This window comes from Peromyscus californicus, unplaced genomic scaffold, assembly GCF_007827085.1.
Source record: "Peromyscus californicus insignis strain IS unplaced genomic scaffold, ASM782708v3 Scaffold_12__1_contigs__length_115047231, whole genome shotgun sequence".
Lineage (NCBI taxonomy): Eukaryota > Metazoa > Chordata > Mammalia > Rodentia > Cricetidae > Peromyscus > Peromyscus californicus.
Window position 1 is genome coordinate 76179158 of NW_026294413.1, and position 26570 is coordinate 76205727.

Sequence of the window (26570 nt, forward strand, 5' to 3'; positions counted from 1 at the left end):
TCCTGAGCATATGATAATAACAAGGTATAAGTCATCTGAAAGAGAGCTTGGGGTAGCCACAGTGCTCCCAGGACACTCCCAGACATGTCCCGGGCCCCATCCTTCCCTCCAGGTGGTGATAATTTGAAGCTTTCATAATATATAGGGTTCCTGTTTCTACCTAAATCTGTTCCCTCTCTTCATTCATCCACCAGTCAGCAGCTGAGCTCAACAGCAGCTGGGCACTGTGCTATGTTGGGAATATAAAAACAAGTCCTCATCCCTACCCTGAGAGACTCAACGTTCCTAAGACTCATAAGGCAAGAGAGTATGAGGACAGAGGCTCAGGGAACAGAGTGGGCCTGCTGGCTTTGGAATTCACAGTCTCTCTCCTCTCTCTCCCCTCCCCTCTCTCCTCCCCCTGCCCCCACACCATGTGTGTGTTTTGCATTTCTAGACAAGACCAGCAAACAGTACGAGGGACCATGGGATGGAAGGACGGGTACCAAGAGATGAAGGGGAGGTGATTTTCCAGGGCTGACCAGGAAGTGACTTGCTAAGGAGGGTGAGCTCCTGGGAGTTCCGTTTTCTCAAAAGAGGCCTCTGTCCTGGTTGCTTTGAGAGGAGGTTGCTGTAGGGCCAGATGCAAAGGTGTGCACAAAACCTCTCTTGGCTATCTCCACCAAATGTGCCTCACTAGTATAAGGCATTATTACCTGGGAATATTTATTACTCAATACTACCAAGTTGAGCTACTATTTCTCTGCAGCAGTTGCGAAAACAGGCCACCGATGTGACCTCAAAAGGCCAAGGTCTGGAATGTCTAAAGAAAAGGCATAGACACCTAGAGAAGCAGTTGTCTCTCTCTGAGTAGGAATAAACAGAACTTGTGTGTGCGCGCACACACACACACACACACACACACACACACACACACACACACACACGCACGAACGCATCTCCTAGCTCCTTGCTCAACATCAAGGTTGTAGGCCCAGAAAAAGGTTCTGTTTCACAATCTGGGAGTGGCTTGAAAAGGAAGACAGGTATAAAAGCACATGGTATAACAAGCCATTTTCCTTGTTAAATATTAATATTAAAAAAAAATCTCTTCCCTTCTGAATGTCCTTTTCCTCTTTTCTCTCCCCCAGCTCACGAAGCCCACAACTCGGGGCTTCTGCCTCGTCACACAGCCATACTCCTGATGCCAGGCTTCTTTCTGCTTCAGATCTCTCCCCATTCTCCTGAACCCTTTTCTCGCCCTGGCTGCAGTGTCCAGCTGGTCGCCAGGGCCGAGGCGACGCCAGTCTTCACAGTATACGACACATTCATGGAACTTGTTGGGAATCTCTGTCTCCCTCTCTGGTCCCTTGAGGCAGGGCTCACAGCTCAGCCTCTGTTACCACAAGGTCCTCTCTGATGGCACTCCGTCTTCAGCTCTTGGGGACAGCCACTTCCACTTCCACATAGTTCACTAACATCTGGGTCATGCCTCGGACACCAAATTTGCTTTCTGGCTACCAATTTGCCATTTCCACCTTGGTGTCCCACAGGTGCCATGGCAAACTCAACTTCCTTTCTCCCCAGGCCCCCAGTAAGTCCTATGGTTCTGTCCCCAAATGCCACTTCATCTGACCCAAACCCTCTAACAACTTCTGGCTCCCTCCATTTACATGAGATCTCCATTTACACCTTCTTTGTCTGTACTGGGGGAGGGGATCACAAGCCCCCAGCAGCATCTGACCTCTACTAAGGTGTCTAGGGAAGTTCTCTTTCTGCCCTCAATGATGACACCAATCACCCTGGGTCATGAGCTCAGCAGCTACCATATCTTTCTGTCCCAGGGCACATTCCAAGATCCCCGGGGCCAGGAACCACACGTACCACTCACGGTTATCCTGCCAGGATGAGCAAAGCGTGTCCAAACATGTGCTTAGCAAGCATCCAGGAACTGAATGGAAGGACTTGGAACATGCAGCTAGCAGCTTCTACTGATTATGAACTAGCTGCGGGCGGGGTCCCAGCTATCTCCTTAGAAATGTGGGTTCTATGTGAGGTAAGAATGCCAGAGGCAGCCAGGAGCATGGTGATGACATTTCCAACAGTGTCACCAGCCAGGGTTGTGAGAATGCCTTAGTTGAGTCTGGGGGCCACCAACAGTAGCAGGTGACTAACAGCTCCCTTCCTAAAACAGCAGGAAAGTTTTCTGGTGATCAAAGGGGAGAGTCAGGCGCTCAGTCCTCAAAGATGTGTACTCCTGGAGAGACAGCCCAGCACTCAGGATAGCAAAACACTCTGTGTTAGCATAATGTGGTCCTCTGACAGGCACGGCTTTCCTTCCCCAGGACGTCAAAGGGAATGAACCTGCTCTCCTCTTACTCGGTTGTAGACATTGTACATTTGGCATCTTTTTTTATCTTTTCCATTTCAGGATGCCATGGAGGAAGCATTTCGTATAGTCAATGTAAGTCTAGGTGTAACTCCAGGATGCAGAATATCACTGACTTAACTGATAGCATGTCAAAAGACACAGTAGACCCCTGATGTTGACTTCCAAAGTCTACACACACACACACACACACACACACGATACATGGATGTCAGCTCAAGGGTGAAGGCAAGAGGGAGCTGCGCTTCCTCATTCACAGAAGCTATTAATGAATTCCTAAAGGATGTTCCAGAAACGAGAGTGAACAGGCTTACAATATAATCTTCATTCAAAACACTTTGTGTAGTTTCCAATGGACAATGAGTAAATTGGCTTTTTGAATGTTCTCCAAAAGAGAACAGTGTCTTAGATTAAAAATAGCCATAATCACTCCGTTAGACAAGCTGCTTGGCAGAGGACTTAGCATAAAATTAAGAACAACACCCAAAGCTCAGGTTTAGGTGGAGAGCTGCATGTAATGTGTAATTCCTTTTGGTTAAGAACACTTTAATCAGGGGTGTGCATGTGAGTAGTTCCCACCTAACTGCCCATTAAAAGATTTTAAAAAGAAAATTTCCTGATGCATTTTTATGTCTATTCTCCAAATATAAATATGTCTCATGGTATATATTTAATGCAACTCAACATGGTATATAACATTAAGCACCCACATACCTTTATGAAGAGCTTTTGAAAAATTCCCACCCCATTAAAACACTTGCTTTAGGAACCTGCTGGAGCCCCACCTTGTTTAGCACTTTGTCCATTTTCAAAGGCTCCCTGCATTCGCCAAGAGAGTCACACTCACAGTCTACACTTGTGTTGGCAGCTAGTGGGACTCTAGGAATCCGGAAACCACTCGACACCATTGGAAGCAGGTAGCGCCCCAAACAAGGAACGTTTGCTAGTCTCCAGGTGTCTTTTGTTTCCATGAGAAAAATCAGCCCAGAAAGGAACTTAGAACCCATGATTCACTCATCACTCCGGCTTGGTGTCGGGAGTCACACTTGCAGATTGTTTTTGGTGTTGCTCGTTTTTGTGGTGGCTCCTGCCTAAGTCATGGAGATGCAGCCTGAGGTTAAATCCAAGTCTGAAACCAACGCTACCTGTGCCAATACTTTCGAGCCCCCTCTGGAACCTGAAGTCTCCCTGTTGATGTTTGCCAACCCTGGATGGTTTTCTCTAAACCAGATGCCCAGGGTAGACAGCAAGGATAGACACATTAGCATTTCCTGTGCTGCTCTGTCAGGCCAGCCTTTACTGTCCTCACCGGTCACTATGGTTACCTACAAGGCAGAGATGATGGACACATGGAGGGAGCATTGGTGTCACATCACTTGAGGTAGGGAAGGCACGGGAGGTCACTGCAGCTTGGACCCAGAGGAATTAGTTCATCACAACATCAGGATCCAAGGAAGATGAAGAACCAGGAAGTCACATGGCACTCTGAGGTCTAATAAGTGACACTCTGAACTGAGTTTCTTTAGTCTATGTTCCTGTGAAGAAGGTGGAAATGTCCCCTGGGCCAGTTGCTCACTTACCCTTTCCAAAGACTTCAGGAGATTTTGTCTTTCTTTGAGCTTCTGAATACTGATGACAATTTTGTGTCTTGCACCTTTGGTAACATTCTGTAATTAAATGCAAGAAAATATATTAGAACATCCCGTTTTCAAGAATCAGCTTAGAGACTCTCAGAGGCTGCGGATTACTTTGCCTTTTTTGTTCCTACACACTCACAGGCTGGCCGACCCGCCCTTCTCTCTTGTTGATACCACTATCCTAAACCTCTCCCCAGTCGACAGACCGGCTCCGTCTGTCTACAAGCTTGCCCATGACCTTTAGGACAGAGAGATATAAAGCAGTCAATTATCCCACCCAACAGGAGATTTCTTCACCATCTTAAATTATATATATATATATATATATATATATATATATATATATATGAAGTCATATATATAATAATGAATATATATACACATACATATATATTATAATATTAGTTCAGACACTCCTGTCCTCAGGTTGTATTACATTCAGTCCCTCTGGTTTCCCTGGAGGCCCCGTCCTTATTTGTTCTTTGGTTTTTCAATGCCTTCCTGCACCTGCGCATCTGCAGAAGCCATGATGAAGCCCAGTGACGCCCACATGCACCACCGAGACACAGGGAGTTTCTGGGAAATTTACAACTTTCCTTTTTCTTTCCATTATGAAAAGTGGAATTCCCTGCACTCCAGGTAAATGTGCAGAGTTGTGGATTTTATTTTAAACTGGCTGCAGCAGTAAGTGAGAGGATTTCATTAGAGGCTCGTTGATGCTAGATACTGCACATTCCCCAGGAAAGGGTCCTTTTTCGAATCAGGTCTCCAAGGCAAATTTCTGGGGATCTCTGTTCTGGTGCAACCATTCCCAAATTCCTCCTAGCCACTGAAGGGACAAGAGGGACAGCGGCATCTCCTCTGGAAACACTGGGGACACATTTCTGCTAAGCTGTTCTTCCCAGATCAAATGAATTCAATTATTTCAAAAAGTCTGTGTCAGGCTCTAGCACTGTCCTCTGTGTCAATTCTTTCTTTCTCTTTATTTGAGCAACCGATGACTTGGATTCTCTCTCAACTTTGACCTAAACACAAATTGCTCTTTGAAATAGTTCCCATCAACCCCTGGGATCTCAAGCAACAGCCGAGATCCAAGAAGTGGTGGGAGAAATGTTAGGAAGTTGAAATTAGTGCTTTTCACTCTCTGAGAATGGTCAGTGACTCCAGGCTTTGTCTTGCTCTCAATACCGGTATTTAGCTGGGCCTGCAGAGGGGGAGCGGAGGGTACTGAATAAGCAAGCAACGGGAAAGCCGAGGTCGGCAGGGAGGCATGCGACCAGCCCCGCAGTGCCCCACAGGCTACAATCTCTCCTTTCTGCAGGAGAAATATTAACTCATTTAGACCACCAATTTCTTCAAATCATTGCTCAAAGGAAACTGGGGTCAATCTGAAACATGCAAACAGCATTCTAAACAAGAGAAACAAAGGCATCCATTAGGTCTGCTGGCTAGAGCCTGGCACGGTAGAGACATTCTTAGTTTCAGGGGCCCTATTGCCTGGTCTCTGGCATTCACACTTGGGGGAAGAGGCCTAAGAAGGAAAGAGGAATTCTGCCCTTTCATGACCTCAGAAGGGAAATAAATTCTGAGACCTGGATAGTTCACTCCCAATCACTGCCCCATGCTATTTGAGGTGGTTAGAAGAAAGTATTTGAAACAATTTACTCCAACCTCAACTAAGACCAGCGTGAGTTATGTTGGAAAAGTGCTGTGGAGTGTCTGGTGCTTCTACTGACTGGTCCAGTTAGAAGACAGTGGATATGTGACCAGATGGGATAGACAAGGAATCTGTTCCCACCCAGACCAGTCCTGGCTCGGTGGAGGGAAGAAAAGAGCCAGGGACAAAGCTCTTTGAAACATGGATGGATGTCATTTCTCGGTAGTGCAACCAGCTCTTCCTTAGCACCCAGAACTTTGAAGGTGTACTTGGATCTGTCTTTTCCTAACTCCCTCTCCCTTCCACTGCCTGGTGAGTGCCTGCTGATCTTTGTCTTCCACTGAACTGTCCAGGCAAGAACCTAGGCTTACTCACCGTGGGCTACCAGCCGGCACCAGGCAGTTCCTAGACCCAAACTATTGGGTGGGTAGGTAAGTTATGGGTCCAAACAGGGCCTGTTTGGGACAGAACTCCAAGACCTTGTCTCGGGGATGGGTCCCCTCAAGCACTCACATACCTGAGCCTCCAGCTGACACTCGGTGAGGGCCATCATCTCCTCGTAGGTCATCTGTGAGAACAGCGCAGCGTATTTGTGCAGGCGGAGGCTTTTTAACCAAGCTGGAACATCTGCGGTGCCAGATGTGCAAGAGATGGGGATAGAAATGAAAGGAACAAGAAGAGGTGACAAAAGATGGGGGGACACAACGGGGGGGGGAAGGGTGATGGTCAGAGGAGAAAAAAAGAAAAAAAAATGTTATTACTTAATTTGGGCAGCAAATGATGCCTCAGAAAGCTTAGGGCTGGCCCTGACAACCCCACTGGGTCCTTTAGTCTACCTCGGACCAGGCATTGCTAACTTGGGGTTTAAGCGTTTCAGGGCAAACAGGAATTCTACATATATGGACAGTTTTCTAGGTAGTCTCCCACAGAGCCTTTAAAGTTATCAAAGGAGTTTATCGTAATGAAAAAATAAAATGCAAAGGGCCACTGCCTCAGCTGGGCTGTTTGACTGGCAGGACTGGCACAGAACGCTGAGAGCAGACACAATAGTCTACACCCTCAAGACACTTCTTTTTGAGGCTCAATGCAAATCTCCACAATCTACGTCAGCCACTTCTAGAAGTAGGAAACACATGTAATAGCTGACCCCCCCCCCCCCCATAAATGCCCTGCCTGACGCTTCCTCTGCCTCCCTAGTTCCCTGTGGGATAAAGGGCATCCTGGACTACCAGTATCGGCACTGCTGTGGGATGGCTGCTAGTCACTTTTCCAAGCTTTGGGATGCATTTGGATGTGTCGTTGACTTCTTTTCGTGCCAACCCAAGAGATATCACAACACCAAGGATCCAAACACGGTCTAGATAATGGACACTCCAAGGCACAACTGAAGCAAATCCCAAGTCCGGTGTTTTAGAGTTAAGAAAATTACTGGAGTGAAAAGCCACTGAACCACTGCTTTACTAATCATAACCAAAATAAATCATTTGACCAAAGTCTTTTACGTCAGAAGTTTTGAGCTGAGAAGATCTTCGAAATGTTTCTGGAATCGTCTTCCCCTAACCCTGTTCACCGTACAGATGGCAACATTGTGCCATTAAGTCTAAATTACAAAGTAAGAATGTGGTCGAGGGGGTCTAGAACCCAGGTCTTCTGAGTCTCGGCTCTTTCCTACATTGTACCAAATCCTCACAAGAACTGCAGGGATCACCAGCCATAGAGCTAAGTAAACAGAGATTGCAGTATTTTGAGATGCTAAGGCACAGAGTAAGCGTCATTTGTGCTTCCTGTGAGGTGTCGTCCCATCACTAATCATATTGGTCACAAGATCCTGTCCTATTGATTACAAAGAGTTTCACTGGGAGGCACTGATGGGCCAGCCAGCCACGTTCAAAGACAGGTGGGAACTTGCAGTTTTTCAAGGTTTAGAAAAGATAACCAGGGCTGATGGAAGACAGTCAACTCTGACATCAGGCTTTGTCTCCTGGGAAAACCAAACCAAAGGCTCTGGGGGTGTGGACAGGGGGTGATGTCCTTAAAGACAGGCACAGCAGGTGATCACTAGCCTGCTGAAGGGACTTTGTACTCTGCAGTAGTGTGAGAACCACAGATGGGGGATTTCTGAGAATTAGAATTGAACATTCAATTCAGAACAGACTTTGACGTTTCAGACTACTTGATTCTGTGCTTGGAAGGCCTTCAATCTACTGCGACAAAAGAGAGTCCCTCTGGGACCATCATTAACCATGCTCAGACAAGGCTTCTCCAGGTGCACACTGCTAACTCCTAACACGCTCCTCCGTGCCAAGCATCCCTGGGTCATGATTTCAGGCCACAGCAGGCCAGGAGTCTGGTACTTTTCCTGATATAACGCCCTAGAGCTCTTTGAGCAGACTTTCATTCTCCACCACACACTTGCTTTCGTTGGAACGACACTAACACTTCTGCAGACAAGGGTAACCATGGGTTGACATGGGTAACCATTAACCACAGTGCTGGGGTTCTGATGGGCTAACGCGCCATCACTTGGCCACCAGGCTTCGTGTGTGCCATTCTTTGAAAAGTCCCAAATCATTGCTCAGAAAACACAACAGTCCTGATTCAGAGAAGTCTGGGTAATCCAGTGTTACACTAGGACACAAGTCATTACAGAAGAGGATGGAGCAACTCCATGGACCATATATATATATATATATATATATTTAACCAAGGGCCCCAAAGCTTAGTCATGCCAAATCCACTGATGGTAAAATGAACAAACTCCTCAGCTTTAAAGATGTGTTGCGAACTGGATGTTTTATAAGCTGAAGTGATAATAGGGTATCTTGAGTCAGGAAGCACCAGGGGAAACTCTCAGTTCACTAAGCTCTAGTTCTTTTCTAGAAAGCAATCTGGACAGCTCGAATCCCCTGGGACAGGCAGGACCAGGCAAGCTTGCCTCACTCATTTCTTCAACATGCAGGTCACTGGGGGTAGTTGTCCTGGAAAAGGTCCCTATACAACTTCACAACAGGATGAGCTAGGCCTTCCTAATGACTTATTCCCAGGCATATTCCTGGGAAATGTAGGCTCCTCTGACCTTCCATTCCTTAAGGCAGTCAGCCTGCTATTCAGTCCTAGCTCAGTGCCACGTGCCTAAGGAGTTCTCTCTCCTTCCTGAGGATGGGTGAACGAAGAGCAGGAACTCTCAGTCCTGAAGAACACAGCCTTCCGGCTATACAGTAAGAGCCCATCTCAACAACGACAATGGATCCCAAAAGAACAGCAGAAAAGAACATAGCCTACCAACCGTTCTCTCTCTGGTTGGTGGGGAGCGACTTTCTCTTGCCAGAGATGAAAACAGAACTCCATTAAAAGGGAAACAGGCAAGAGAACTGAGGGCCTTGACTGTTTCACTCCCATCAGCAAGAATTCCAATGACTGGGCTGCTGAATTCTCTAAGAAGTTAGCCAGGCATGAGCTCCAACCAAAGCTTAGATGCTATCCTGTTGATGCAATGTTGAGAACCGTTTTAACCTCTTAGCTTGGATCCCACGTCTATGTGTGAAGCTGTGACTATGGTTGGGGGATTCAGGCACATGGGAGACACAGAGGGTGTATTGCAGAGAAAAGAAATGTAAATCTGGCATATATGTCTTCAGGGTACAGCTGTCAGCTTCATCTAGGTTGCTTCGGTGGTTGGACATAGCAATGCAGGGGCCAAGCCAGAAAGACATCTTCACATGCAGTGCAAGACAGAGACAGATGTTTTTGCTACACATGAGGCAGATTTCCTTGCCAACTGATGGAATTCTATTTGTTCAACATTTACTAGGTACCATCAGTAGAGGTCAGACTCTGTAAAGACATGCCATTGTCATCATGGAACTTATGATCTACAGAGCATGACTGAGTCCCATGCAAGAATTATAAGCGCTTCAGTATAAGTGCTTCAGTATAAGCGCTGAGAATACCTGAATCCTGTGGTAGCATAGAGTGATGAACACTTGGGTTTGCTGAGGCAGTGAGAGGAAGCTCCTCGCATGCCGCTGCTTGGAAGAGGAGCAGCTTGGAGTCCATTGGGCAAACCACATTGGAGAGGCCGTTTCCCATGGTAGGAACATCAGAAGCGAAAGTCAGAGCCACAGCATATTTAGGGTAGAGAAAATGCTTGGTGAATGGTGGAACCAGCTAGAGAGAAGTGAGGACACCCAGGCAGAGAAGTCAGGTGCCTGAGATAGGAAATGTCCAAACAAGGAAAGTAGACGTTCGTCTTGCGGATGAAGACAAGCCATTGAAATCTGCACCTTGGAAGCCCAGGTTGCCTCAGAAAGATGATGGTGGTCATGGGAAGGTGGCTGGAGGATGGTGAGAAAAGGCCAGGACCTGAGTTTAAGAAGAAGACCCAGAGGAGTGCTTGAGAAGGACGAGAGGGGAATGGAAAGGTGGAAACTGATGGTACTTGGATGCCAGGAAGAGTAGGGAAGGAGGAAAACAACCAATGAACTGAAGATGGCTCCTTTGGTTCAAGTTTGGTGAGGGAAAAAAAGGGGAAAAGCCAGTGCACCAACACCTTGGCAGGAGGCTGAGCCAAAAAGCAGCTTGCCTTGTTATTATACATGCTTGCTGGTTCTGCCGTGGGAGTAGATACAGCTACATAGACACGGAACATTGGATGAGACCAGGGGAGAGCCACGGTGAAGCCATAGGGTGGCGGGCATTGTGGGTCTGGCACCCCATCCTTCCTGAGGCTCCTTCCAGCTCCTGTTACAGGGCACGCTGGTTTATCTTCTCCTGTCTATTTTGGATAACAGGGCTCCACACCCATCTTGCATATGTTCTATGTCCACCCTCAGGTCTTTAGCAACGGGATCAAATTTTAAACTGTCATCATTTCTATATCCTTTTAGGGTTTGGACGCCTTGACCACAGAGAGGCTTTGTGTCATGTCCGCAGCTCACACGGAAGCTGGGCTTCAGTGAGAATGTGGGCTGCTTTTCTCTTACACCTGCTGCATTAGCCAGCCAGGTCAACAAGCCATGCAGCGCCCAACCTCAAATGAGGACAAGCTGATAAGGAAAGCGACAGGAGGGGGGGAAATTAAGGCAGCTCTTTATCTAGAAGAGAGAAACACAAACGAGCAGTTTCCCACAAGAGAGTTTATTTGTGGTACTCTAGGTACCCGATGACGGAAATCAACTCTTAATTCCTCAGAGAGCCAGACTGATCTCACACAGCCTTCTCTCTAAGACGCAGGTTGCATCCATGCTCTCTGAGGGAGAGAAGAAACACAAAGGCCGGGTGTGAAGGGGCTAACACTTCGCCGTTGAAGTTGGAGAAAAAGCAAATCCTTCCCGAACAGAGAGCTGCAGTTTAGTGACACCGTAAAGCCTGTCTTTATTTTTGGCCAGAGCAGAGTGAAGAGCCTCATTCTGTTCCAGGTACTGAGCAAAAGGAGGAGGTGTGCTTGCTGCATCTTCAGGAGCTGGATCCTCTTGGGGGGGACTCCTTGACCCTGAAGAGTATCTGGGGTGTTTCAGGAGAGCTCCCCTCTCATGGGGACATACCCTGAATCTTTGAACAAATAAATTTGGCGTAAAATACTTCAAAGAATTCGATGCAAACATTGAACTAAACTCCCTCCGGGTGCTTCCGTTTACCACGGTGTTCCTCGGTGCTGTGCTTTAAGTGGCCTGTTATGTTTTGTTAAAGGGGAACTGAGGATCTTAAATCCCTCCAGCTGAAGATGACACTCACTCGAGTATCTTCCACTCATGAGTGGAGGTTAAAAGTCCTGAGACGTTTAAGAACTAGGAGGAGTCCTGGAGTTTGCTTTTCAAAGACATCAGAGCTCTTAGCTGATCAGAATTAGCACAAGCCCATGAGGACCCATTTGTGCAGGGCAGGTCACATGGCTATGTCAGAGAGTTAAACACACACACACACACACACACACACACACACACACACACACACACACACACAAAATGTACAAAACCCCAGTGGATTTATTCCAGTTAAATACATTCAAGATAACATCTGGAAAGACAACATTCTGAATCTAAGCTAGTTTCCATGACAGCTGAGCTGAAAAGTGTCCCAGCCACACACGGTGCCACATCATGTCCCACTCATCACTCAGACTGTTAAGACCCTCAGAGGCGCTGCATTAAAAAATCCTACAGTTTCTCACAGTTTCCTTTTTTTTTTGAGATCTCACCTCTAAATAATTTCTCTCGTTTCCATTCTGAGAGAGGCCAAGGACCAAAGGCCTACATTTCAAAAACAGCTCCAAATCCTAAGCCAGCTATTTGCTAGGAGACAATGTTTTATTTGCTACAGGGAGAAGAAGTTTACCCAAGTTTCAGCTGAGAGACTCCCTCAAAAAGACAAACATTTTTCACAGTCAATGGCTTTCTCCATTCTTAGCTACTCGGTGTCTGTCAAGGTCACTCCAGCCAGGAGTTCCCTCCTTTGTCCCTATTATGTGCGTACACACATAATAATCAAGTTCCATTACCTCTGTATTTTTGTACTAATGGGAAACAGCCTGCCACAAGCATACCCAGTTAATGTTGTTCTGTGATAATGAGACTGCGGCTCCCACCAAGAACATATAGTACCAATATCAACTCCCTCATTCCGGCAACCATTCTTCCTACAGCCAAATCTACAGGCTTTTCCATTCCTGGAATGCAGTCCTCCAGAGACATGTCCAACACCCTTTCATGTACATACAACACAAACTGCTCAGCTGGGCCACGGGGGAGCGTGGAGCCCCTGTGGGTCCACCGAGCAAACCTCCACGAGACGGTTGCAAGTCCCCACGTTCACCATGCCGAACTGTCCCTCATTGATTCCCATAGGCCCTGCACTGTAGAAGACTTCTCTAGCTATCCCAGGCAGAAACCGGGGTGTCATCCTAAACGCCTCCTGCGCATCCCTGTCCACACTCACTTGTCACCAAGTCCTCACCATTCTGTTTCTCATGGAGATACTGGGACGCACTCCGTGGTCTTCACTCACATTGCCGCTTGGCTTGACTCAACCTCACTGTCCTCTGTGGCTGAAAAATCCTCCACCTCTCCATCGGTTTTCAAATCCAGAATCCCCTCTCCTTTACTTTCCGTACTGGTGCGCAGGTTCCATTTTGTAATATGCAAGTCTAGGCAGGTGGTTCTATTGTAGAAATTCCTTCGACAGTTTCAGAATAAAAGACACCATCCTTTTCAAGATCAAGGATCTGGCTTCTCCTCTGCAGATCGGGTTCCCAGCTGCCTTTAACACCCTAGTTGTAGATTGTACCCCTACCTCACACAAGGCCTCAATGCTGTTCCCTCAGCACAGGATACCTTCCCTCCATCTATATTGGCTGACCTGTAACCATGCTTTGAGGCTTAGCTACAAGCCTCACCTCCTCTAGAGACTTCTGCCCTGTTTGAATTAGGGATAGTCTTGGTGCTCCCCTCAAGTCGGGACAAATGTCCCAACAAGGGTCCCTGCATCAGGTATCTGGTGTTATTGTGAGTCTCTTGAGGCTAGAGGATCCCTCACCTCTGTCTCCCCAGAGCTTAGTAGGTATAGAGAAGTCCAACGGCCTAAATGAAGACAAAAGCGAATCCGGAATTTTCCCCTATACCAAAGCCACACCAGGAGATCTGACCCTCTGATAAATCTCTGGGTGTTGGGCTCATCATCTTAGAGTTCATCTTGCTACTCTGAGGGGCAGACACATTCCTTCCACCACTACGCTGCCTTCTTTCTAGGAAAGAAATACTTTAGTAATAGGAGACTTTCTTTTCTCTCCCACCTGAGATAAGAGCTAAGAGAGTACATTCCATTCACCTGCTACCTGGAAATGAGGGATATTATAACTGAGTACCGACTCAGAATCAAGAGTCTTTCTCCTGGGATAAGTCACAGTGAAGCTTTTGAAAAGAACACAGAGACCTGAATTTAGAACATAGCCAGCATGGTTAGTCCAAACATTTCTAAGTAGCTGCCTCCTGAGGGATTGGTAACAGGAAAATTTCACATTCTGGCTCAGGTTGCTGCTTGAGGTTTCAAGTGGAGTACTCAATTCCATGCATGGTTTCTCTTTAGCCCGAGGCCCTACGTATTCCATACAGCCAACCTAAACCACTAGGACAAGTGTTTACCAGAAGCAGCAAAGCACAGAGATGCAGGAGGAAGCCATTAATCCTCCGAGGGCTTATTCTGCATGCTTGACCCAAGAGATACATTCCCAAGGGAGGATGGTAGCCAAGCTGTTCTGTCCAGATGAGAAGGTGGGCAAGAACAAAGCCTGGATTTCAGCCATACACACCCGTTGGCCAGAAAGATGAATGCAATTATGGTGGCTTTTACTGTTTTCCCAAGATGTGCGGCGAGGGTGATATGTATTCCCAGGGGACATAGGAACTCTTCCAAATTCTACTCCAGCTTCCTTGTTCTTGCAGACCAGACATTTGAAAATTAGAAAGCAGTTGCTTGGTCATGGTCTGGGTATCTATGCCCCTGCCAAGGGACCCAAGGTACAGGAAAGCAAGCATGGGGTTCCACAGGAAGAGCTGGCTTCTTCTCGGATGGACATCACTTAACTACATAGCGCACTACTCAGAAAGTGAGAACTAATTTGGAAATTTATGTGATCATCTGCTCTTAGGCTTGGAGATCAAACCCTTGGGATGGGTATATTAAGGGTTGCTTCCTAGATGCAACTTTCAGAAGGCATGCTGAGGAATCTTGATGTGGAGAAGTTCTTGGGGGCCACTTCACAAGAGGGCTGAAGAAGGAACATTTGTGCTCAATAAATACTGGCCCTATGCCACATCAGAATGTGTTTGGGGGTTTGGACATTTCTACTATCTGATATTGTCAGCTGAAAATATTTTTCCCTATAAATAGAATTTTTATTTTCCCTATAAATAGAATTCATCATCTATTATGTTCTGTCTCTTGATTTTTTCCCCCGTTACTTGCTAGTGTCCTTATACATTGATTTCTCCATCCAATTCCTTAAGAAAAGTAAGTCCAATAGATCAAAGCAGGCAGAAACACATGGAGAGGGTCTTTTGTTCCAACCAGCCACCAAATAGCTTCTTTTTTATTGATACCTATGAGCTCACGATGAAAATCTTGGATGTGACATTTTGGCTGTGTGATTCTGTGACTGATTGAGTGTTTGAGAAGACCATTCTCACCAGTTCTAGAGAAAGGAATCAAGAGAGCTTATCCACAGGTGTCCCTTGAGTTCTGGAAGGTGTTTGACTTTTATCCAGAAAACAACAACAACAAAAAAAACCCAAAACCCAAAAAACAAAAACAAAAATCAAGCCAATGGGATATTCATTCAATTTTCCCTTTTGCTCATGTTTCTTTAAAAACAAGCACATTATCTCTATTCACATCTTACCTTAGAAGCCTGCAAACACACATCTGCCCACCTTGGGAGAATGCGTAAATGTGCATAAGCCCTCCAAACAAGTGGAGAAATAACAAGAAAGAAAGGAAACAAAGTGAAAGGAATGAAGTAAGCGTGTTCAGACATCAGACAGTGATGCTGATATTCTCCGAGCAAACGGCCTATTCCTCAGTTCTCCACGTTGGTCAACACAGAGTCAATGCTCCTCTGACTTACCAGGGTCCCAGCTGTCCAGGCACTGAACTCCACCTGGACGTAGCGTCATTTGGGAATGGGTTTTGCCCATCCCCCAGTGCTAGGATGCAGTCCCCTGAGCCCTGTGGAAGAGGGTTATACACCCTGTATGTCAAAAATGACTCATTGTGCTAGCTGTTCTTAAAGACTCATTTGTATGCTCAGAGGAAACCTCAAAGACACACGCTGCTTCTACGGGTCTCTCATTGCAAGGCCGTCATGGGAAGGGACCGGCCGGGATAGAGAGACCTCTCCAGGAGTCGCTGAGAGAAAGACTGGGGGTCAGCCTCACTCCCTGTGTTGATGGGCGCCACTCTTCAGCCTAGCGCTCTCTTACACTGGCACCTGAGAAGTTGAGGGCATACTCTCTGTGCTAGGTTCCCATGTTGGGAGGGAGGCGGTCAAGAGCCTCCTCTCTTATAAGGGGAGGATTAGTAACAACAAACATGGGGAGTGTGGATTAAGAGCAGCATGGAGGCCCCTCTGAGAGCCTGTCCTCTGCATTTGTCCCAGAAGCCTGCCTGCTTATTGCTTCACTGGCTAACATTGTTATCAGCACGTCTCTGATGAGTGTCTTTCCCTAAGGACTTCTATCCCCCCCAAACAACTGGTGTCTAAAAATACAGAACACATGCATCCTCTGTGAACCCATCATGGGTAATTTGGAAATCTCTGTCTCCTGAGGAGGATCTGTAGGAGAGGGTACATTGACAGATGATGTAGGAACATTTATTTAGGTTGCACAATAAGTCTTTACCATCAATATGCAAATCTATGATCAGGCTTAAAACACTGAAGGTTTTCACGTCCTTGAAGCAGAAGCAGAGAAAGGGGCTTGAAGGTTTCTGTGACCATCAAACAAAAAGGGGATAATAAAAAGAAATATTACTACACTTCATTGAGAGCAAATAGAGTAATAAAAGATCAATAGTTTGTTTCTCTGAATTAGTGACAGGTCCCTAGGCACAGCAAGGAAGAGGGTGGAGTAGCTTGGCATCTTCTCAGATGACCCTATCCAGGCTAGCATGAGTCTTCAGTGTCCAAGAGTCAGGGCACAGAAAACGGAAAAAAGAATGCTGACCTTTCTCGCTCTGGCTTCTGGGTCGGGGCAAATGATCATTGATCACTGATCAAAGATCAGAAACAGCAAACCTCAGTGCTGTCTATTAATGGCAGCTCCAGGGCACTTTCAGAGCCTGCCCTTGGCATTGTCCCAAAAGCCTGCCTGGCTATTGTCTCACCAGCTGACATCGTTATCAGCTGGAAAGAGGCTTCAAGACCTTCCTCCAGGGCCAGCTCTGGAGTTCTGGAGGTTGTGGCTCGAAGGCACAAGCCTAATGTGAGGAGCTGGGCTCCATCTCTCTTATGGACCACCTCTCTTTCCCCTTGGACTCCAAATCAAGGGAGGGCCTCTTGGTTTCTCTCATGGTCACTCACCTTTCATACCACTACCTTCTTCTTGGAATGTGTTACGAGCAGTGGTCTGATCTTCTAAGTGTTCACTCCCACCACTTCCTGAAGAGGCTACACTGCTTTGTGGAGACAGGGGGGCATGATCGGATGGGAGGCACTGGGGTCCTCTAGCTCGTAAGTCCTCATGAGACATCCATCCATGTCCTAGAGGCTGGTTTGGCACATTCATGGGTGGGGTAAGGGATACAGATCGTTTCAAAGGGCTGTGGTGTGCCTGGCCTGAGAGAACTGGAAAAAAAAATAAAATGAAATAGGTTATTCTCCCCATGTTAGCCTGGGACGCAGAATAACCCACAATACTTTTGCACCCTCAGAGATACCGTGGCTAACTCTTACACTCCACTGGTGGTCAGAGTGGGTTGAATCAGGTCTGGGACTGTCCTTCCCTCTACTGGCTAAAGAGGGGGCTGCCTGGACCTGCTTGTGGGCCAGGTTGCACCCTGAAGCCCAAACGTATGGTGCTCACACACCCAGTCTTCACGTTTGTGAGTTTGGATCTGGTTTTATTTTAAACTTACAAATCAGACTTTGGAGCAGCTGGGCAAAGCTGACAGCTTAGAAGAGGCCATCCGACCAAAGTGAACAAAGCGTGTGTTGGACAGTAATTTTTAAAGAGCAAGAATGATATTACCCACATCGAAATGGAGGACCTGAAGGGCAGGCAGGCTGGTCCCCATCTGGGATCTGGGCAGGCCTGATCTAGACACTGAGCTAGTTATTCTAAACAGGAGTTAGGGGACTGTCACCTCTGAATGGTGGTAGGAGCTCAGGGAGGGAGCCTAGCACTGATGTGACCTCAGGGTATGGGGCACTGGCAGTCATGCTGAAAAGGCCAATTCTTTCCCTTGCCCTCAGGGTTCATGTCAAACTTTATCTGGCAAACACCTTCAGGTAACAAGGCTTTCATTCAGCAGTCAGCAAGGCACTCCCACTGAGCATGCTCAGTCCTTCCACACAGTGGGCAACATCTGCAGAGCTCCTTTTTTATTTTCCAGAAAACTAGGAAAAAGCAACAAAATGAGCGTAACTGGCCAAATTAAATTGAAGGCACTCAAAGGAGGGATTTAAGCAACATCAATGCTGGGGGAGCCGATGTTACCCTTGGTTGGTTTTGCTGGGTGTGTAAGTGACTTTACAAAATAAGTCTATTCATAACTTTTCTCTCAGTCTATTTTGATTGCTGCTGTATTAATGTGGAGCTGAGCCACATGCATTTTTAAACATTTTTCCAGGGAAGCCATTGAATTCCATCTCTAGCTCTAACCCCTCCAATGGGTACTTGCTGTTCCTAGTTTCAGCCATATATTTCTTTGCTGGCAAGAACTTTCTGTGTGTTTCAGTAGGTAGACCAGATGGCCCAAATAGTGGAAGGTACTGCCTTTAGATTATAGATGGATATTATAGCTACATAAAGACCAGAGCAGGTGATTACCATGACTCTACCTTCAAAATAAAGACCAGAGCCAAAAGGCAGGCTGCTGCCAAAAAGCATGTCTGGTATGGTCTGATGGTTAGCTGGCACCATTCCAAGCCGTAGAGTCTAAGAGCAACAAGGCTCAATACTTTTGGGGTCATTGTTTCCACTTGGCCTTGTGTATGAAGTGGGACAATCAAAAGGACTAACAACTTTTTTTTATTAACAAAAAAGTGTGGGTGGGGGCGCTTCTGAGTATAACATTTGTAATCTGCTTAGGAAATTTCTAGTTTGAATAGATTCTGTTGAAGGCATCGGATTTGTATCTACCTTAAAGATTTGTGAATGTGACTTAAAAAAAAGACCCTATCAGGTGTATTTTCACTAGATTAAAGAACAAACTATTTGAAAAGGCTTTCTGGAAAATGCATTGCTCCCAATTGGGGTAAAATTAGAAAAAAAAAAAAAGGAAAAGCAAATAGGAAACAGCAACAAATTAAGAGAGAAATGAGAAATGAATGGAAAGAAAAGCTAGGCATCCAGAAAATTCATTTCATGCCTATCTAAGCATTTATATAAAAGTGGGCAGACTTGTCTGGAACCTCCCTGTATGCTGGAACTTTCTGGCTTAGCTCTACATTTTTGTAACTCTGGTGGGGACTTCAAATGGTGCTAGGCAGGTATGACCACATTTCCATCTGGGGTCTCCTCCACACAGCCGGCATTCAAGGGAGTTTGAAACTATAGAACAGGACTTGCCCCAAAGGGATCAGGCAGAGCAGGTGGGATCTGTGATAGCTAGAATGTTTAGATATAATAACAAAATTGAGAAATAATCAATATCCATGTCTTATGGTTCATGGTTGCTGTTAGTATGGTATTTCGTGTGTGTGTGTGTGTGTGTGTGTGTGTGTGTGTGTAGGTAGGTAGGAAGACAACCTGTGGGAGTTGGCTCTCTCCTACCTCGTGGGTCCAGGGACTGAACTCAGATTGTCAGTTTGCCAGAACGTGCCTTTACCCTCTGGGCCACCTCATCAGTCCCTCATTTTGGTTTGGATGCTTAGAGTAATAAAATACCTATGTAGTAGCTGGATCACATCATTGAGTGGAGCCAATTTGTTTTCTTGTACCTAAACATTTCTCAAAATCCATGTTACCTCTCACTCCTGGAGGGATGAGTCCCAGTGTCCCAGAATGCCACCGGCAATTGGGATTAGAGGTAGATGCTTTCCTCCCTGAATGGGCTTGTAGGGATGGGAACAGACACTTACACAACTGTTTTTGTTTTCCTGAGCTTAAGTGAAGTCAGAGGGGAGAGGCATGAACTTGGCCTTTGCTTTTGTCTAACAAGACACTTGCAGTTAAGATGGCAGGGCCTTTTCCTGGTGACTTTCCATCAAAGTCCACCTCCTCTGTATCGTAGAGGGAACCCCTTTATTCTTAGGACTGCCCACATTCAGACCTCTCTGAAATCATCCGGCCAGGGCAGCCAAGCATAGAACCTCACACAAAACTTCTGATATTCTGAGAAGGTGGGGAATTGCCAGCCTTGCTGAACATCACCCTAAACCAAAGGAAGGCTGTGCGGGGCAAATGCCTCCGCTTCTCGGAAAACCTGAGGCAGGTGGACAGTGGAGGCCTGTTTCCTCACTCTTTTTATTTTACATGTGTGAGTTTTGTCTGTGTGTATGTCTGTGTACCATTTGAATGCCTGATGCTCTTGGAGGCGAGAAGACGGTATCAGATCCCCAGGAACTAGAGTTACATGCTGTTGTGAGCTGCCTGGTGTGGTTGCTGGGAACCGAACCTGGGCTCTTTTCAAGAGCAGTACGTGCTCTCAACCACTGAGGCATCTCTCCAGCCCTCAGTCCTATCTTCTTGTGTGGAGGAGACTGAGGATGATCACGGATGATCTGAGGTTAAGATAAACCTGTAGGTTTGGGCCATGTTTGCTGTTAGGTCTTATTCTGGAGTAAGCTGGTCTAAAGTGGCAGAGGGAATCTGTGGGATCAAGTTGAGGTGGCTGGGCTGATCATCAGCGATGGCCCTATGGCTGCGTTTGCTTTAAGAACTCACCTGAAGTTTTAGGGAGAGAAGATACGGACATTCAGGGGGAAAATGAAAAAAGGTTTTTGTTTGTTTTCTTATGAGTCAGGATGGGGGAATAGTAAAAGCAGACACCCAAGAAGTTTTGCAGCCTGGCTGGTGGTAGCCGCCCTATAAGGACCTCGGCAGAGGCTCTTGAATGCACTTGCTATTGACTGCTGTGCGTAGCCAGTGACTAAGGATTGCTTCGGAGGGCTGTCCCGGAGTCGGATTCAAATGCTGCAGAATGAAGTGCACCTTGACAAAACCTCCACGGGGATCCATTGACAAGTTCTGCTTGAGCGGAGGCCCTAGATTTATACTACATTTGTTACCTTTACAACAGTGTATGTGTGTGGGGGGGGGGGGGGCAGTGTGCTGTGGGATGGTTTCGTTATGTGAAAACTCACACTAAAATTTGCCCAGGGGACCACAGTTGTGACTCTTTGGCATCACTGAAATGAAACCTCAGGATTGTCTATAGTATGTATTCAATTCTGCTTAAAGTTTTAGAAATCTCGACGAAAAATTTCAGGTCTGTGCTTGTCTGTGTAAGTAGCATCACATACACATGCCATTGGGATGTCATAACCTGCAGAGTATATAAATTCAAGTGACTCAGTGTAAACGGTAAGTATTGAGTATGTCTATTTGAAATATAGGGGGAAAAGCAAATAAAAATAATGTTGCTACGTAGCAGCCAAGTAGCATGGCAGTATTGAGGGCGTCCTGATAAACTCCATTATGCCACTTGGGGACAGCTAGCTTCTCCGACCTCATGATTTCTTTCTCATTGCCTAGCATCCTTGATGTGACCCCTTTCAACACCTTGGAAAGGAAATATACGACAGCTGTCCATGGAGTCTGTTCTGAGCATTTTCCTGAAAGCCTGGGATTCAGATTTATTTCTCATTTTCTTTAACCAACTTAGACTTCGCCTTCATTTTTAATTAGTGAGATAAAATTCAGGCAGAAGAAAATTTCAGATTATTTAGGACTCTTTGGAGAATATTAAGTGAAACTACTGCTTCTGCCTCTGGCAGAAGAAATAAGGAGGTTTGTGGGGGGAAAGGAAGGTGTAGGATACTGGACCTACTGTCTCTTTGGTTCACATCAGATGGAATCTTCTATAATGGGATAGAAGTTAACAGTGCAACTCTAACAGTAATACTCTTGCCGGGCGGTGGTGGCACAATGCCTTTAATCCCAGAACTCGGGAGGCAGAGCCAGGCGGATCTCTGTGAGTTGGAGGCCAGCCTGGTCTACAGAGCGAGATCCAGGACAGGCACCAAAACTATGCAGAGAAACCCTGTCTCGAAAAAACTCTTCTAGTGTTTATACAGACCTTTCATTATGCATCACACATATCAGCTCTTTCTCATTTTGTGATTTGTAATTAAAAAAAAAACAACAAAAGATTTTTTATGAGGACAGACTCCTAATGCTTGAGAAGTAGAGGCCTCTGAGAAGACAGCATCACTCAATAATTTCTAACTGAGAGCCATGAGGCCCTGAAAATCCCTACGCACACCAGGCCCTGCCAGGGGATGAAATACTGCACTATGAATTTTAAGAGCATGTGGACAATTGGGGAATTAATTTGAGATAAATATAAGTGAAAATGATCAATGCTGAGTTCATAGCCATTTTTGCTTTTCTTTTCGTTTGGCTCAGCAGATCTGAAGGGCCAATACTGTTTTAACAGGGGACCTCAACCTTTTCGTCTTCTTTATTAACTCACCGCTCCCTTTGTATATTAATCTGGGGCACTGTCAGCTGACAGAGATGACTGTTCTGTCTTGACTGACAGGTGCTTCCCAGGGTGATCCAGGGGGGTTTAGGAACTATTAGAATACTTCCTGTGGTTGTGACTTCCTCGTTTTCAAAGCAGTCATGGCTTCTCTTTGCTACCACTGGGAGTTTCTACCTCTCTCAGGTTTAACATTTAGAATTTAGATCGTTGAAGATGTTGGATATTGATGTTCCAATAAAGGCAGTACGGATCCCCACCTAACTGACATGGCCCTCTCCCATCTGACCAAGAAGCCTATGCTCTCACCTCAAGGTTAGGTTCTGTGAGCACAGTGACGCAGATATGACTTTCAGCTTTTTAGTACATACATTTTAAACTCAAGGTGTTGCCTGTTTCTCACAGAAATTTAGTAACTTGAAACCTTTTCCCTTTCTTTTTACTTAGGCGTATGGGTGTTTTGCTTGCAAGTCTGTCGCAGTGCCCAAAGAGGCCAGCAGAGGGCATTGGATCCTGTGGGACTGGAGTTATAGGCAGTTGTAAACTGTCATGTGAGTGCTGGGAATCCAATCTGGGTCCTCTGGAAGAACAGCCAGCTGGTGCTTTTAACTGCTAAGCCACCTCAAATTTCTAGATGTTCATGTGATAGAATTTAATCCAATAGCACAATTAAAGTTTATAAAAATAAGTTATTTTTGTAAATGGGGGAATATATATATCATATATGTATATATGTATATGAAAAGTTATTGAAACATATTATGTATGATTAACATATGCCAATAAAAACTTAAAACATAAGTCATTCTAATTTAGGGATTGGAAAGGTAAGATAAGGAGCCCACATATTTGCATATTGTTTAAAAATATTAACTTATTTCACAAATGAAAGGGTCCTGAGGGATTCCCTAGGACTCAGGCGACATATGGCATGTACACTTATGTATGACAAAGCACCACAGAAGAGCACCCACAATGTTGCTGATGCTGCACTTTAACAACTCTTCCTAGACCTGCCCTACCACCCCTGTTCAGAGCATCAGCAGAACCTTTGCTGACAACTTCTCAGGGCTCACAACACAGTTCTTAAGTTTTACTGAAGGAGGTTGGTCAACACTTGTCAAGTTTCAAAAAGGTTATTCTTTGAAAGGAACTGGAGTGGGTGGAGCTTCTCTTCCCCCTTTTTATCAAGCATAGTTAGGGTTCTATCCTGTGGATTTGTCTTGATGATATGATTTCAGTGTATCCACAAATTACTACTAGAAGCTTTCAATTCAAAGAACGGAGTTCTACTATCATTATTTTGGATATCTAATTCTAGGCACTTGCTCTTCTTTTTCTTTCTCCTTCTTCTTCGTCTTCTTATTTTATTTATTTATTTATTTTGTTTTATTTTATTTATTTATTTATTTTGTTTTATTTTATTTTATTTTATTTTATTTTATTATTTATTTATTTTCCTGAGACAGGTTCTAACTCTGTAGCCTATGCTCCAGGCTGCCCTCAGACTCATAGAGAGACACCAGTCTCAGCCTCCCAGAGGCTGGGATTAAAGGCTCACACCTCCAAGTCAGGCTAAGCACCTTGACCAAGACTCAAGGGTAACACGATAAGTGACAGTAGGCCCTGAATTATTCTTCTTTGTTTGGACTTGTGGTCTGAGGCCCTGTGGTGGGAAGCTTCAGGGAAGAAAAGATTCATAGTACTTCAAAAATACATTTTGAAAAATACAATGGCAGAGAATTTGATCAATGACATCATGCAAAAAGCCCCCCCCCCCAGGAGTCACATTTATGGTCACGAGCAGAGTTAAGTAGGGGGAGAGGAGAAGAAAAGGGAGGAAAATTAATTATTAGGTCAAACTTCACATGCGTTGCCAACACTGCTTTAGAAAACAGATTACAAGCACATCCGGACAGTCAAAAGCCTCAACTCTGCATGCTTACCCTTCGCTTCTTGCCCAAACATTTAAAAAACCGGGGCTTAGAATGTGGGAACCCCTGAGGAAATTTCCCCATCAGGCTTCAGACTCCACTTCCTTTTTGGGGAAGACAAGAGAGCATGCCACAAAGCAGAGGTGTTGGTGGGAGATGGGGTGTTTCCAGCAAGCCAAGGGGGGAAGCTGCATGCTTTCTGTGAAAAGAAAGTGCCTGTGGAGACCAGACCAGACCAGACCAGACCAATTCAAACCAAACCAAACCAAACCAAGCAAACCAACCAGACCAGACCAGACTAATCCAAACCAAACCAAACTAACCAAACCAGACCACACCAGACCAGACCAGACTAATCCAAATCAAACCAAACCAACCAGACCAGACCAGACTAATCCAAACCAAACCAAACTAACCAAACCAGACCACACCAGACCAGACTAGACTAATCCAAACCAAACCAACCAAACCAGACCACACCAGACCACACCAGACCAGACTAATCCAAACCAGACCAGACCACACCAGACCAGACTAATCCAAACCAGACCAGACCACACCACACCAGACCAGACCACACCAGACCAGACCAGACCAGATGGAGGCTCTAGAAGGAAAGAATGCTGCAGAGAACATTACAACCAGGTTGGCAAGCACCTGTGCCTTCATCTTTTCACTCATTAAATCTCTTTTTCATACACAATTGAAATGAAAGCGTCCCATGCAAGGACAGCTTCTGGAGAAGTCTTTCCAATATCATGAGTCCTTGTCACCGTGTCGGCTCTGATTACCTCCAGATGGTTTAGCCCTCGGGCAGAGCAGAGATGTTCGTCTCGGCCTTCATGCTATCACTTAAATATTTGGTTTTTAAGAACTAAATTAGAATGTTTCTGGCAGGTTTTTATTACAGCATTCATCTTGGGGACATCTCATTTGGGCCCTTGTCCGTTTCCGTAATGGCGAAACTGGGTGTCATCCAGTAGGAAATCTACTTTAGATAACCGCTGCTTGACACCACAGCATCATTATTTGTGGAATAAATTAGACCCCAAACTAACACAGACATTTTATAAAAATCATTAGATTCACATTTACAATTTCTGTTTCAAATCAAGTGGACCTGAAAGGAATTATCCCAGAGCTGCTCACACAGTATTATCCAAACCAAAGACAGTCAGTAATGCTGCGACATCGCTTAGGCAGGTGTCCTAGCACACTCAAGGGACCATGGCATTGGTCCAGCCTTTTTCAAGTCTGTATACTGGGTTCACTTTACTTTTCTGTGTTTTCTTTTTCATTTCTACATCTCTAACTATGCATGCCATCCTCAGGTTTGCCCAAGAATTTCTATTCACAGGAAGTAATATCCAGAAATGAGTTCAGACAGAATGACAGACTTTGGCTTGCTTTGTTCATGACTCCGGGTAAAGAAAGCAAGGACGATCAACAGGTGCCAGGAGCAGATTTAACCAGACGTTTCCCTTAACGTTTCCCCACGTATGCATTTAAAAAAAATGTGTTTCGAGAAAAACGAAACTCAGATCCTTTTGTGGCAATATTTTCCTTTAAACCCTTTCTCTCACATTGTACCTGCGGTCCCACCCACTTGCACACCCATCCAGGGAGAGCTTCATTGATTTATATCATACAGCATTCATCTTGTGCTTAACAACTCCTCGACCACTACTGAGTGTGGGACCAGCAAGGCAATCCCTATGTGTTACTGCAAGTAGTAGCCAGGACTTCACAATTGAGCATCCGTCCCAAGGCCATGCATGGCCAGAATTACTGAACAAATCATCGGGGTCTCTTTTAACACCTTGTTACCACCAACAACACTTGTTCAGAGAAGCCAGCTAACTGCTTGAAAGGAACTAACAATATCTTCAAGCCCTGTCTACTAGCTCTTGGCTTGATCTGAACCATAAGCAAGGTCTTCACTACGCAAAAGTCCCATAGCTCACATGTAATAGGAACATGGGGCTCTTACGTGGGAGGCCAGGCAAGGTCAGACATTCTTAGAGCATGCCTATACCCTACTTCAGACAGGGCAGTCAAGCATAGCGTGTGTTCCAGGATTTCTCTGAGTCTGAAACACTCAAGTTTGCCTTGACCAAACTGCCATTGCTTTTTCTTCTTTTTAGTGGTAGAAGACAGGTTATAAATGATTAGAAATGTATTATGGCCTCCCAATTCTTAACTTAGCTCCTCAATAAGAAAATGAGAATGAGAGTCCCAGCAAGGCACTGGCGGGGCAATTTACCGATTAGGGAATTGGCTCTTGTTTTCATTAAAGCATTCCATCTAAATGTCAAATGCAACAATAACACATAAATGACCATTCAAAAGGACCACAATTGGAGCTTACACTGATAATTAGATGATTTTTTTTGTTAATTAAGAAGAATTGGATGCTTTAGCCTCTCCTGGCTTCTTGATTACACTTGATTGAATCACCACGTGATTTCAGACAAGTTATCAAGCTTTTCACGCCAGTGCCCATTCTCCTCACCTCTGTCCTTTTCCTGAACGCTAAACCATCGCAACCTGCCTCTCTGAGTGTGGGAACATGACGGGAGCGGTACTGAGTTTGGGCAATTGATTTACCATGGTCTGTA

At 45.5% G+C, this 26570-nt stretch overlaps 1 protein-coding gene across 6 annotated transcripts in view; it reads right to left on the reverse strand.

Annotated features, from left to right (window-relative positions):
- Samd4a (sterile alpha motif domain containing 4A) overlaps window positions 1–26570 on the reverse strand; it is a 250240-nt gene that overhangs the window by 34737 nt on the left and 188933 nt on the right. For 5 of the 6 annotated variants that reach the window (XM_052733425.1, XM_052733423.1, XM_052733421.1 and 2 more), the window contains 3 exons: window positions 16734–16997; window positions 6180–6289; window positions 3949–4035 (listed from right to left, as the gene is read on the reverse strand). In XM_052733425.1, coding sequence (XP_052589385.1) covers window positions 3949–4035; window positions 6180–6289; window positions 16734–16997 — 461 coding nt within the window. The remainder of the gene's footprint in view (window positions 1–3948; window positions 4036–6179; window positions 6290–16733; window positions 16998–26570) is intronic. The other variant, XM_052733424.1, reaches the window with a different exon arrangement.